This window comes from Argopecten irradians, chromosome 2 (genome assembly GCF_041381155.1).
Source record: "Argopecten irradians isolate NY chromosome 2, Ai_NY, whole genome shotgun sequence".
NCBI classification, from domain to species: Eukaryota; Metazoa; Mollusca; class Bivalvia; order Pectinida; family Pectinidae; genus Argopecten; species Argopecten irradians.
Window position 1 is genome coordinate 40,584,989 of NC_091135.1, and position 15,794 is coordinate 40,600,782.

The 15,794-nt window shown below is 31.8% G+C and overlaps 1 protein-coding gene across 3 annotated transcripts in view; it reads left to right on the plus strand.

Annotated features, from left to right (window-relative positions):
- The first annotated feature begins 893 nt into the window (after positions 1–893).
- LOC138315484 (core-binding factor subunit beta-like) overlaps positions 894–15,794 on the plus strand; it is a 50,428-nt gene continuing 35,527 nt past the window's right edge. The window contains exons 1-4 of one of the 3 annotated variants that reach the window (XM_069256537.1): positions 894–1,075; positions 1,291–1,377; positions 2,525–2,644; positions 13,881–13,997. In XM_069256537.1, the coding sequence (XP_069112638.1) occupies positions 914–1,075; positions 1,291–1,377; positions 2,525–2,644; positions 13,881–13,997 (486 nt within the window). In that variant the 5' untranslated portion in view covers positions 894–913. The remainder of the gene's footprint in view (positions 1,076–1,290; positions 1,378–2,524; positions 2,645–13,880; positions 13,998–15,794) is intronic. The other 2 variants (XM_069256538.1, XM_069256539.1) reach the window with 2 other exon arrangements.

The following is a 15,794-nucleotide window of genomic DNA, read 5'->3' on the forward strand; positions in this document are numbered from 1 at the left end:
CATGGCGGTTTACGGAAGTGTATGTCGACGACTGCACGGAAATTAATCGGTGTTTCATTTTACGTACTATTGTATCGTCTATAACATGTTCAAATGTGTGATATATTTGTCGATTGGAGCTAGAAATATAAAATATTACAATCTTTTATCAATCAGGGATATATGTCAATTAAAAGCACACTATATATATATATAGTCCAACTGCCATAACTGATAACACATAAAAGAAGGTGAACGTGGTATGACATTGAATTGTCGCTCGTTAAAGCTAGGTTACGGAAATGCATTTATTTCTGTTGTCACGTGATAGAATGCGCATGATGTAGTCGAGGGAGGTGAAATGAACTATCACGATACAAAAATACGAAAAGGTGTTCCGCGCTGGGTGGGTGATAGAAGAACAGCGGATATATTGACAGGTTCGTGGCCATAAAAACCCTTGTTTACACTTTCAATTTGAAAATCATGTCCCATCTCTTTTTTTCTAATGTCATGAACCTTTAACCATAAAATAATGTGACACTTAGTGTGGACATTCTTAAAATCATGCCACAGAAAACACGATTTGTGGTCTGAGAAAGTTCGTGGCTCGGTTGTAACACCTTTGACCGTGTGTAGTAAAAATCTAGGTCACACTATGCCATATTTGGCAAATTGATTAATTATTCATGAGCTGAACAACACACCTGTTCCATATAAGGAAGTGCGTCATGAAATATTGATAACGTCATTTGCATAATAAGCAGACCCTTCGACTGTTTCCGGTGACGTAGCGCAAACATCGGCCGGCCGAAGACGAGAATCTCCTTATAAGGCAATCTTCGGAGAAGACCGTGCCTCGGAAATATTTCGTCCGACCAATCAGATCACTCGGGTGTTTACGCCGTCACTTCGGTATTGTTGTGATCTAGAAATGAATGAAGTGACTTCAGACAGCATGCTGTCATTCGTTACGAACACGTTGTGTTGTGAAGTCGGGACTAGTGTACCGAGAACTATGCCTCGAGTTGTTCCCGATCAGAGATCGACTTTTGAAAATGAAGAACTATTTAGAAAACTTAGTCGTGAATGTGAGGTTAGTGTTAATTTTCTCAACTTTAATCCACGAGGAAGTTACCAAGTTTTCTGTTGGGTCACACATGAGGAAGTTTCGTTACTTTCGTAAACACGTTGTTTTTACTAATGTGTTCTCGGGAAGTTTTCCAAGTTGATGGATTATGATTCGTGTGATCGTAAATTGGAAGTCGTCTAGTGTTTTCTTTTAATCCTGGATTTAATCTTCTGTTCTAGGTGAAATATACTGGATTCAGAGACCGGCCACCAGAGGAGCGCCAGCTTAGATTTCAGACCGAGTGTAGGGAAGGGCATGCGGCCTTGGTAAGTCCAATACACATAACTCACCGTTACTCGCGGCTGACTGCCACTACAACCGTGACAATAGCCTAAGCGTGTAAAATATCTGAAATAGTAACAGTGTAAGATTCTTAATATGATACTTGATGGTAAAATTTGTTTTCTTTTTAGTTATATATAGGCAGGACAGCAAAAATAACGCGCGCACGTGTGATCGTTACGTGAAAATTTTATGAGTAAAAGTATTACTTTGATTATGTTTCGTTTCAAGGCAACGACAATAGTCTGATGTTCTGTGATTTGTTGATTAGAAATAAAAATGACATTTCACAGAAATATTTTCCGATTGCAAAATGTGTGATTTCAATTGTTAAAATGTTAAAAAAAAGCGCACGTTTGACTCATCATAGATCATAACTCATGTTAATGTCACTTTAATTAATCTTTAATTTTATATTATTTAATTATATTAGATAATCAAAGCAAACTTTTATAAGCCATGCAAAGCCCCTGTGATAAAAACAAATCTTTGCAAGTTCAAATTTGGTGAGGGACAAACACACACAAAAATGAAAACAAAATCAAAATGTACATTTTATCCATTACCTAATCTAGACTGAAATATTTAAATTATATTATTTTTTGAAATGGTGGCCCCTTTTAATATTTCCAAATGGAGGTCGTTCACAAAATATAGTAATAGTAGTAAAGACATGAAGCGACGTTCTTAAGCGGAAGGGAGGTAACTCCTACAATCTAAGGTCGGTCAATGCCATGTTCAGGTTTAAAAAATTGACAGATCATGTTTTTTTTTATTTCTATTTTTCTTCCTAAAACTATCTAGACTCCCAAATGCACTGTGTTTTTTTTACCTTTTTTTTCTTGAGATGATAATCATAATTTTGTTTCATTTTTCATTTTTTCCTTTCAAAATTCCATGAATTTAGCATAACTAAGGTATATGGTAATAAGGTATTGTTGAATTAAACAATGCATTGAATGATCAATCTGGAAATGTTATGAACAAGTTTTATTTTTGATTGATTATAAAAGCATTATCATAAATCTCAGAATTTGAGTAATTTGCTTAAATGTATATCTCTATTTCTATTGTTAGAATCAAACTTTAGCTAATTTACCAGTTATTAAGATAAATATCTTTTCTTTCCAGGCTTTTGTTTGTACAGGAACAAATCTTCAACTTAGTTTTTCTTCAAATGCCTGGTCCGATAAGGATGAGGACAGAGTAACTACTCGTGAATTTGTGGATTTTGACAGAGAAGTCGGAAAGGTATGTAATGAACAAATTCATATCTAATTGTTTATTCATATACATTTGTATTGGAGTGTACTCAAATGAAGCACTACAAAGTTAAATACAGACACAACCCAAAGAACACAAAATAATATACACCTGTTTATTGTAATATTAAAATGCATTATGCATGTATATTTAAAATCATGAACACAATTAATGTTTTATGTTAAAAAAAGTAGAGGCTGGTTTGAAAAAACAACATTTTTTGTATTGCTTATGGCTTTGATGGCTTTAAACCACATGGAACAAAGTCATGCATTAATACTGTATTACAAATGAATGTTATAACTACTACAAATTAAATATTAAGATCACAATTAAATACTTTTTTGATTAAACTTATAATATATATTTGGCATGACACAAAAGGTAAATAAGCACTGCCTTTATACTTATTACAGTCAATATCATATTTGATATAACAAACCTTTTTTTTCAATATTACAATTTAACATTTGAAAACAATCTAACATTATGTGTAATGCTGCAAATTAACATTAAATCCATATGATTAATTTTTCTTTGTTTTCATACTAAATCCGACTTTTTGATAGGCCAAATTCTTTCTCATAGATCTGTGAAGAAAAAGTCTGAAAATGGCACAAACGTTTTCATGACATCACAATAGAGATGCCAATGTGACATATTGATTTGGAAAATTGATCCCTTTTGAAATCAATGGAATCATACATTTAAACATATGTTGTTTTTTTCGAATAGTTTGAAAAAATAATTATTACAATTTTTTAATTTCATCGGGTTATACATTTTGTTTGCAAGCTGCGAATCCAGTACACAGATTCTCACAGTTTGCAAAAATAGTAACATTAATGTTGAAAGATTACATTACAATTTTACTTACAATGCATTTAAATGTGAATAAATTATGTTAAACATAACATCTGACAGAATTTATATTTTACATAACAAGAGATATGTAATATTTTACAATCTGATTATGTTTTCTTTAGTTTTGGATGTGAAATCATTTATCATAAGAAGACATTATTGATGACAACAGACTGTGACTAAATGTCTCTCTCACTGTGGCCTAATTAGCTAGTAATTCTATTTCAGTCATAATTTTATTGTAGTCATAACTTAATTTTAGTATTTCGATCCAGCATGTCAAGCACAGTCTCAAATTGGCTACCATCAAATCCCATATTCAGATTTTCTAAGAGGTGTTTTTAAAAGTATTTATACTTCAGTTACACACCAGTACAGTAAATTTGAGTTTCTGCTTTTAATATTGTAAAGTGAATTAGAAATATTTTTTTCATGCTTAATGAATGATATCTTGATACATCATGAAACAATTTTTCATAAAATCTCCAGGTCCCTCTGAATTCATTATAGGAAGTTTCACTGTGTATTTTCTTGTCCACCTAAATATTAACTACATCTTTCTAACAAAAAGTCTGATAGAGATTGTAGCTATTATTCTGCTTTTGATTTTATGTAAAAAAAGTTTCAATTTCTTATGTTTTGCCTTATAATCATGAATTTTCTATATAGAGAAGTATCAAATTTATATCCACTGTTTCTTTTGCTCATAAATGGTTCAAAATGTGTTACCATATTTGGTTATTTCAGAAGTCGAGCATTTATACACATGTTCATATCCCATTTATTAGTATAGAATTCATTATGACGAATGATATTAAATATTCAAGGATAACATTATAATTAGATCGGAAAAGTTTTGTTTCTACGACATTTATGTTAATTGAATTATGAAATATTTAATATAAAATAAATGAACTGTAAAGCATATAATGTTCAGTAGAAATAAGATAGATTAAGGATATAAAAGTTAATTGAAATGGATAAAATCTATGAATATATAGCAACTAAAGCTAATTACATATGATTTACATTAAAAGGCATGAACTAAATGAGGTTAAGACGATGATATATAATTCTTTAGACCCACATTACCGGTATTAAAATTCATCTCAACTAACAGAAGACTTACAGTTGGTAGTAAAGTATATTAGATCGGTTGATCATTAAAATAAGGAAATACATTCCAAATAGTACAAATATTTATGGAAATCCATAACATAATCCTTAGTGTCAAAAGTAATTTATGAAAATCATGTACAAATTGTATTTATGTACATATAAGATTTTAAGTACTGGTAAATGATAATTCTAATTTGTATAATGTTTGTTTTATTTCCACAATGAATAAGTTGTTTTTGATTCTTAGATAATGACATTATAGTTCACAGGTTTATTGCCTACATGACTAAACCTATTGCTTAACTACATCATCAAAATTGATGTTGATTGTTCATTTAATTTAAATGATGGTGGCCAAAAGAAAGATATTTGCTAATACATATATGAAAGAAAGAATCAGTTAAAAAGTTTGAAATAAGTGCATTCTCTCATAAAAAATACTGATAAGACTTTGTGATTTATCTTAGCCTAAAAACCATGGTTATAATATTGCCATTTTAGATTAATCAGAGACAGCCAGTTGTTGATGTGATGGAATACACATTGTGGTTAGATCTATATTATTTTTGTAAATAAATGTCATTCAATGGAAATGAGTTATGAGCAATTTGTTTTTAAAGTTTTGTTACTGTCAACAATTTTGCACTTCATTTTGGTTGCTTTTTTCATTCTAAATTTTAGAATGGATTTTCCTTCAAAATTTCTGCATTAAATTAAAAAAATATTGAAAAAATGCAAAGTGGCTGTATTTATAAAATGCATCCTGTAAAATTATGAAAACTCTACTATAAGATATTTATCAGTATATCAATTAGATATCATATAATAGAATAAGTATCTTGAGCATGCATTTAGGATAAAATATTTATTTTTAAGAACATGACTTAGCAGATAAATGAAATTATGTACAGAAAGGATGATGTTTTTAAGTATGAGAGTGATGTGTTATTTCCTATTCTGACTAGGCGGTGTTGTTAGCACTTCAAGGCCAGGGAATAGAATTTTACGCTTTCTTTAAAAATGAAGTTATTTCACATTTTAAAATCTATTATTGTACCAATCCTACAAATCGAATGGGAGTTTAATTACTCTAAGTTTAGGGCGGGATTTCAGCCCCCTCAGTTAGATAAAGAAGGGAAGGGCTGTCAGGATAAATGTGGGAGTGAGGTGGAGCTGGGTGGTGGAGGAAAAGGGGGCATTGTTTAACAGGAAATTATACAACCATGTACTCTGGGATATTAACAGAATAAATATCTATTTACATAAACTGACCAACAATTAACTCATTAAAAGCTGAATAATTAACTTCAAGCTTACAACATTGATGTTATTCAAAGTAAAATCTTCAATACTCATCAACTATTTATTGAAGGTGGACATTGCTTGATCTGTTTACCATTGTTGTACATTTCTGTATTGTTTACAATAACTTATATCAGTTGTTAATTGATATTCTAGTCCATCGGTAATCACTAATTGATATATTGGTACTCTCCCAACAAAATTTTATTGTAGTGAACTAATGGACAAGAGAGATGCCTCAAGTGGGATTAGCATTCCCAGTACAAGGAAATGCTTATTCTTGTAAAAGCATTGTCATCTTAATCATTAATTTCTTGAAATAATATATTTTGTCAGTGGTCAGTTTTTAGTTTTCTTAACAGGGAATTTTGTTTAAACTTTGAGTGATTTTGAATATATTATTAAAGTCTTACAGTATCCAACAACATAAGTCAATAGATTTTGATCAGATTTCTCATTAAGCTAACCAGTCATTCACATATATATATATACTGCAGTTAAGTTTTGAGAAATGTAATTCATAACATACATCAATATACATGTGCAATTTTTAGACCACCTTTATAAATAATTAATGTTTATTCAATAATGATATTTGTTAAAGAAAATTATTCTATAACGAATAGCAGAATAATTAAGGCAAATCCAAGTATGATTTGTTCATTTCATTTCAGGCCTTTACATTGGAGACCACACTGTAGCATAAAAACACCTTTTATTTGATTTATAAAGATTTGTAAGTTATAACGTTAAACAATTGTTTCATCTATTTTTACTGTAGTTCATGATAAAAATACTAACTAAATCCTGATATGTAATCAATAGAATAAGTCACTAAAATCCTGTGAAGTCTGGGTCAGGAATTCAAGGCTAACATTAAGGTCACTGGCCATGGTCAGTCTGGTCAGTACTCCCTGGTCAGGTACTGACCATACTTGTAGGTGTATGTTTTTCTCTACCAATCCTTCGGTGACAAAGCAGTTAATACTAGGGAATAACACTTGTGAGCTATCACAGGATAAAGACTCGATCATTCTATCTAAATTGTTAGAAAGGACAGAAAAACATTCGGGACCCAATGCAAAGATTCGGCCAAATGACCCAAAGAGGGACTCGAACACGGACCTCAGATGCCTGGAAATATTCAAATGTTCTAATTTATTGTTTATAGATGTTTTCACCAGAAATTGAATTTATGTAATAATTCACATTTTTTGTGATCCAGTGTAGCCCATGATCTGTTTCCCCATCCCCTTCTCCACCAGTCTACATAGGAGTGTGATGATTGCCTATAATTACACCCCTAAACAATACTTTGTGGCGTAAGTAATTGCCCATTTAGCAAGTTGTATAAACAGGAAAGTATAAGGAAAAGACTTGATCCAGCTTTGCAAGTGTAAATTGTCATTGTTCCTGTTCATTTTCCTGTTCGGTAGCCAAGGTTCACCTTATCAAAATTGCCAGAGGTGAGTCACTTCATCAGGAAGTCACTCAAGCATGGGGGTGAAAGTTGAGAGATCGTGACCCTACACTTTCCTTGTTTTTAGTGTATATACATACATAGTAATGGATTGTCTGCTTTATTACATGGAGCTAATTACTAAACCTCTTTTCTACATGGGTTCAATTTCTACATCTGTATGTTTGGGTATGAAAAATATTAAAACAGCAGCAGGGTTCCAATTATGGTTCATGCCTTTTTCTAGTCATTTCTTTCTCTGATGGTTATTTATAAGATGTGGATTTTCCATATTTTTGATTGTTTTGCACTGCTTTTGTTGAAGATCAGGCTCAATAGGAGGTTAAACAGTACATAAACTCTTACATAGCTTTATAGAACCAAAACGGAATCTCTCTGTTGTAAAGTGTGTCATATGATCTTAGGCCAAAAGATGTTGCCCCCTTCTCCATCTTATAGGCCTGCAATGTTTTGGAATATCCGTTTCAAGCCAATATTTGACAAATAGCATAAAAACCGTTGCACCTTGTGCACTACTGCATGAAGACCATCCTTTGTTTTGTTATATAATGATCAGGGTGAATACGATCTGTGCCAACATGTAGGTTCAATAATCTGTGAGGTGTATGATGTAAGCTGACATGTACTGTACACTCACCGATGGAAAACTTGTTGTGTATAGGCTGATGATTATTGTGACGTAAAGAGAAATCTTGAGCCAATGTTAATGAGCCATAACTGACAGGAAAGTTACCCCATACCTATTACGTATTCAAAGTTTAGTAAACAATCTCGCTTGAAATGTTCATATCATGATTTTGACATATATAATTGATGAAATTACAGAACTCCTGCTGTCATTTCATATCTGATTCTAAAATATCTGATATAGTATAAAGTGATGATAGTAAGCATGAGTCATTTGGAATGTCTCCTAAGCTATCATTGAAGAACCAATCCATGAAGATCATGCCTTAAATCATAACTGAAAAAACTCCCTTTAATAATCAGTCAATTTAGATCAATTAACTAGTCAATTAAGACCAAATCAATCAACCAGTCATTGAATATCCCTCAAGCAATTAAGGAAGATCTTTTACCTGATTACTAAAGATCTTTATCGATTACTGAATATCTTTTTTTTCACCTATTATTGATGATCTCACACCATCATTGAAGGTCTTTTATCATTTTGCTGAATATGCAACCAAACCATGTAGTGCCCAAAAAGTTGAATATGTCTACTTAATAGCATATTCATTTGTCACAAGCTAGATGTTAACGAATTACATTTTATCAAATTCATGATGTCTTAAGTCATCTATATAATAATCCATTAATTATTTGTCCACTAATTTCTTAATCAGAATTTTCATTTTTTACGCAAAATAGCCATTAGATTGAACTTGAAATATTTTTAAAATTTCCTTTTTAACATTAAAATGATTCAATTAGTAACTCCATCTAGAGCAGAGGATATGAATATGTATGACTTTTATTGTTAGTGAAAATATCTGTCAAAATAGTGGTAACATTTGTGACAGTGGCACTTAATAAACTTGGTGACATTAAATGGGTTATCAAGTACATAATGTATTTCTATCGTTTGAAAGAAAAATTGTTTCATGACAGATGGTAAGAGAATTAAGAAGAGAAAGAAATATAGATAGGATCTGTGTCCCGTAAGGGGGATAAGCTATCTTTTAGTGTCGGAACTGATCACTGTGTGATGAACTGTACTGAATGTTTTATTTCCTTTTTTCCACGTCCATGATATTGAGAAAATAAACACTGGTTGAACTCGGATGAAAACTGCCCCAGTTGTTCTATTTTACCTTTGTCACCAGTTGAGATATTTAACATACTAACTATATTACATATATTATGTATTTATTTTTTATTATCATAAAAATCTCTCTTGTAATTGTCTGGTGTTTGATTTTTATAAAAACATCAAGGAAGATTTCCTGTAAAACATCACCTTTTTTATTTATTTTTATATTTATTTTTATTTACTTATTTCTGTGACACCAGTTAAAATATGTTTTTATCTAATCAGTAATTTAAAGAAATGATAAAGTTTGATTTTTTTTATATCTACCATTTTCTTATCAGGATACAGGCTATAGCCAAGGTGGTATCTATCATATAGAAACTGATGTGGCTTAGATCATCTTCACCAATTCTGACAGATTCAGAGAAAGAATATCTGTTTTCATATCATTACGTGGCTTAATTCAATCTAAATTTGCCTGTAGACACTTCTTTATAAATCCAACTCTGTTTTATGATCTGGCAGAACTTTGTATTGACAATACTTTTTAAAGATTAGATTTGTACTCTTTGTCAAAATGCAATGACAGCATGACCTAAAATAAAAGAGAAATGGTCGAGTAAAATACCCAGTTCTTTGTACAGTTTTGCCTCTAAAACAGAACCCACTTGAAAACATTTCCATGATTAGACTTATAAGTTTTAAACAATAGGAGAAATAGAGGGAAAAGTGTGTGTAATGTTGTACCGATTATGTTACACATTGTTGAGCATTGCAGAGTGTTTTTGTCAACCAAAACACGAGACTCGTGTTATTGAAAATCGGGGTCCTAGTGGTACCGCTGGCCACTAAGTCTAGTGATCGAAATGTCACTCCCTCAAAGCATGGTCGTAAGGCCAACCTAAAACAAGGGAAAAAAACAAAAACTAAAGCTTCCGGCTAGGTGGGATGAGCTGTGACTACTGAAATCGATACAGAAGATTCGCTGAGGCGTGAAATGTATGCTTTGTCGATGAAATGGTATCATAATTGTGGGATGACAATAACTATCGTGAGACACCTCAATATGTTTATTTGTGTGGCTGGTGACAACTAATTCAGGATTTATTATCTAATATTTTCTGATCTAAAAACAATGTATTATTTGTTAAAATCATCAATGAGTTTCTAATTAACATTTTTTGGGCATTAAAAATATTTCCTAGATATACCTTCGAAGAAGCAATTATATCAAAGATATATAAAAAAAAATTCAAATTATGCATAATTTGTTATGATTTATATTTAAGTTGAATTACCTGAACATAAAGTTACTCTCCTGCATGGCTCCACAGGTGAGATAGCCACACCTACTGTACTTACCTGTATAATCTGTTATGTATTGGTAATTATGCCGTACATACTGATAGATATACGTCATACCTGTTCTCTGTCGTCGTTCTATACCTATATTAGCATCAGATATCTTGTCTTGTTTTATAAACATGTCTTGTTTTCATAAGGTTCATATGGGAGTAGTGCAATCTATTCATTATTGTTCCAATTTTGCCATTGAATCAAAAGGAGGGTGAAATCAATTTGAATATATATTGTATTTGTCATACCCTGTAACTGTTTTAATTTTCCTTGTGAATATGTAGATCAATTAGATTTCTATATTCAAAACTATAATCAAATCCGATTGAGAATCTACAGGTTTAAGGTTTTAGCTATCATCAGAATTATTTTTAAGAGCCTTCAAATCTACAGTAATCAATGAAATGAATTTCTGAGGCAATTAAAGTTTGATATCTGAGGGAACATGTATAGCAATAGCAAACACACAGTAGTTTGATGTATTGTGACATGACAGTTATCTCTTAGATGTCCATAATCTAGAATTGAAAGGATTTAAAGTGACTGTATTTACCACAGTCTTAAAATTTTAAGTCTTACAAAATGCAATTAACTGTAGTATAGAATAATTCATGAATAGTAAAAACTTTTATATATTTTCAATACTTTGACAGAATTAGGGAGGAGGATTTGAGGGGGAGGGGGGTAATAATGTCAAATTTAAAAAAAAAGACTTTTTGGTAAAATTTCATGATAAATAATTTTCAATTTTCTAAGACAATAAAGTACCAAGACAATTGTGTAATCAGCTTACTTGAAATAGTCTTTATACAGATCATTGGAAATGTATTTCTGAGATGATTGAGTTAAGCCGTGATCACAGGTAAACCTATAGAGTGACACGAGAATGCCTAGGGGCAACTTTTCACCGCGATACCTTGATATGTGTCTGTCAACCCTCGGAGCAGGTTGACGATGTCGCATACTGGCGTTGATGCATATCATTTTATTTTAATCCTTGTATACGAACCTGTAAAAAAAATTGTGATTTTATCATTTAATCTTTCAAACTGCGCAGTTGAAAATTACTAAATACATGTGTACTCAAAAAATGCATGGTGACTATTAGAAGGTAAACAAATGAGTAAATAGCATTATACACCGCTATATCTGAGTAACTGGATATTGTGAATTAAGAAAAGTTGAATCAATGATATGGAAGATTCAATCAAGAAGCTCGTTCGACTTTATCAAAGCTATTTATGATTAGAGAAAATTTTCACACATTTAAATTAAAAAAAAAAAAGAATTTTTATCACAGTTGAAAGAAAATTACAAATTCGTAAACTTTTATTCAGTTGATTTATCTGTATCACCAAATTACTGGGTAATTATGTTACTCAAAGGATGAAATACCTTGCTAAAACTGTGATTTTAATTTTTTTTTTGTATAGTTACAGTATCTGTAGAGGAAGTGCAGGAATTTCGGATTAAAAGTACACTATCCCTGGCCTAGAAGTCTGACTTTGTGTATTTTTCAGCTCAGTGTATTGTGGTGTGTAGTACTAGCTGTGAGTACTGTCTGGGTTTTCCCCGTTTTACTGTGACTAAGCCATACTACAGATGTTTTATGTACCAAAGCAGTAACACTATAAGTATTTATGTGTGTGTATATCTGAACCCTCTGTCTTATGAGGGGTCAGATATGGCTGCCCATCCCAGCCCCACATTTGTACCCAGTGACCTCCAGGAGGGAGGGGGATGAATCAGATGACCTAGATAGTAATGCACCCACCCACATAATAAAAGGCTGATTGGGGGGGGGGAGGGGGAGGGGGTGTAGGTGATTGTACTGATTTCAGTGATATCCCTTTATTCTATTCAACACAAATCTTGACAGACAAATTACTCACCGATTTTTACACATTCCTCAACTCATACGGAAGTGAACAGATGTTTGTAATCAACTGATCACGATTTACAAAAGCCAGAATACCTAACACAATATATCACAAAGAAATATTCTTTTTTTTTATGAAAGCATGAAATGAGAAAATAGATATAGACCCGATCATCACTAAAATGAAGCAGTGTGACATTAAAGCTGGGTGATCTTTGACTCATTAAAGGGAGGTTTTATCTATGATGATCGTCAAATCAGCACTTAATTAGAGACGATTGACATTAGAAACTTTGTTTAATTAGAAAGCTATTTATTTTGCATTGTTTTAACAGGTATTTTTTTCTTTTATTAAAAGTAAGAACGCAGAGATTAACATTAAGATGTCATCATTTTAATCAGATATAGGTCCAGAATGAATATGAAAATTGGATATGTTTTATAAGCTGATATTTAGGATGTTCCTGTAGATTTTTTTTATTAGCAGGCGTGATGCAATTCAAGCTAAAAATTAAAAAAAAAAAAAAAAGTTACTAGGGTGATATGATATGGAGACTGGTGTGATATGAAATGAAGCGAGTAGTGACAGAAGGCTTGGCTATGGTTCACTTTTCACACACAATCCTAGATTTAAACCGTTTTAAGTCTGTTTCCCAACCTCTCCTGCTAAGCCAGCCTTAGGAGGTTACTCTCTGATGATAAAATGTCTTTAAATCCTTCTTATCTTAATTGGCTGAGTGGGGAGCTCCAAGCCTTCACTTCTAGTGTACATCTGTGACAGGGTGAAAGGTTGTCATTTATTTGCCTACAAAGTCTGCAAAACGTTTTACAGTCCATCAACAACATTTATGATACAGTAAAATTGTATTAAATGTGTATGTTTTTTATATCGCTTATGCCGATCTTGGGATCATTATTTCTGCATGGATTAGTTGTCAAAAGGTTTCTCTGTCATTTAGTTGTAAATAAAATTTTGAGAAGCATGTGTCCATTAGTATTAAATCGGCAACAAAGGAATCATAGCAAAAAAACTGAGGATGATTTATTGCTCTTTCCGTTGACAATTAAATGTTTGAATTGAAAATGTTTGCTGAAAGCTTTGACAGACCCATTCTTACCTAAGGATAAGGAAATATTAGAACATGAACATATTTTGTTTGTTTGTTATTGCTCATTATTGACCAACGTCATTGTATTGGTTTTTCTTTGTCTTTTTTGTTTGTCTTGCAAACAAAATGATACAGATAATTAAAATATTTAGTGTTGTACTGAATTGTCTCCCCTGATGTATCTGAAGATTTAATTTCTTATTTTTCTCTTTTTATTTTCAAATATTGTTTTTGTAAGCATCCAATTCTGCATGATTTAATTAGTTTTCATAAGATTATGCACATTTTACAGGATTAGGTTGTTAGTGATATGGTTACATTTGATTTTAATTGGTTACCTGATGATTTTTTCTCTGTTTCAGGTTCATCTAAAATCACAGTTTATAATGAATGGTGTGTGTGTAATATGGCGAGGATGGGTGGACTTAAATCGACTGGATGGTGTAGCATGTTTAGAATTTGACTCAGAACGAGCGGAGGTAAGCTTCAGTCAATTTTATGTTAATTTTCAAAAAAAAAAAAAAATTGTAGATAATGTAATGTTATGAGGAACAAATCCTGTCCAGGCAGTGATTATGGTGTGTCAAAATAAAATGTTAAATATAAGGTCAACTTTATGGCTGGCTGGGTGAGAAAACAGGGTCAACCAATTTGTTTTTAGAAGCAAAAGTCATTTCAAAAGGGCAATGGTCAACTCATTTGTTCAGAAACAAGAAACAAATTTGAACTGATTTTATTTCAAAAGCTATGAATGGGGATAGACTCAGTTGTTCAACTAATTAAAAAGATTCGTTTTATAAAGGTCAAAGGTCAACTGGTTGTGGTTTGGTTTGAAAAGGCCAATTTTCAGTAAAGGAAAAGGTCAACTCATAAGTTTTATAAAGATCAAAGGTCAACTGGAAAATGCCAATTTTCTGTAAAGGAAAAGATCAACTCATAAGTTTTATAAAGATCAAAGGTCAACTGGTTGAGTTTTGTTTGAAAAGGCCAATTTTCAGTTAAAGAAAAGGTCAACTCATAAGTTTTATAAAGATCAAAGGTCAACTGGTTGTGTTTTGTTTGAAAAGGCCAATTTTCAGAAAAGGAAAAGGTCAACTCATAAGTTTTATAAAGATCAAAGGTCAACTGGTTGTGTTTTGTTTGAAAAGGCCATTTTTCAGAAAAGGAAAAGGTCAACTCATAAATTTTATAAAGATCAAAGGTCAACTGGTTGTGTTTTGTTTGAAAAGGCCAATTTTCAGTAAAAGAAAAGGTCAACTCATAAGTTTTATAAAGATCAAAGTTCAACTGGTTGTGTTTTGTTTGAAAAGGCCAATTTTCAGAAAAGGAAAAGGTCAACTCATAAGTTTTATAAAGATCAAAGGTCAACTGGTTGTGTTTTGTTTGAAAAGGCCAATTTTCAGTAAAGGAAAAGGTCAACTCATAAGTTTTATAAAGATCAAAGGTCAACTGGTTGTGTTTTGTTTGAAAAGGCCAATTTTCAGAAAAGGAAAAGGTCAACTTATAAGTTTTATAAAGATCAAAGGTCAACTGGTTGGGTTTTGTTTGAAAAGGCCAATTTTCAGTAAAGGAAAAGGTCAACTTATAAGTTTTATAAAGATCAAAGGTCAACTGGTTGTGTTTTGTTTGAAAAGACCAATTTTCAGTAAAGGAAAAGGTCAACTTATAAATTTTATAAAGATCAAAGGTCAACTGGTTGTGTTTTGTTTGAAAAGGCCAATTTTCAGTAAAGGAAAAGGTCAACTTATAAGTTTTATAAAGATCAAAGGTCAACTGGTTGTGTTTTGTTTGAAAAGGCCAATTTTCAGTAAAGGAAAAGGTCAACTCAAAAGTTTTGATCAAAGTTCAGGTCAATTCATTTTATTTTGCAAAGATTCATTCATTTCAATTCAAAAAGAGTACAAAGTTCAACTGATATGTTTCATAAAGAGCAGAGGTCAACTCTCACTATTATTCTTACAGAATAAAGGTCAAAGTGTTTCGTTTCATCTGTAAAAATAATCAACTCAGTTGTTTCAAAAGAGCAAAGGTCAACTCTATTAAACAGCTAAAGTTAATTTATTTGTACCATAAAGGACAAAGGTCAACAGATCAGTTTAATTAGAGCAAACTGATCAACTTATTTCATTTCATGAAATGCATAAATTTTGATTCAATCAGGGCAAAGGTCAACTCATTTTTTTTCTTAAAGAGAAAATATCTATTCATTGCCAGTTAATTGGTATCAAATGGAAAGGTCTAATGAAGCAATGGTCACTTCAGTCGTGCATTATGGG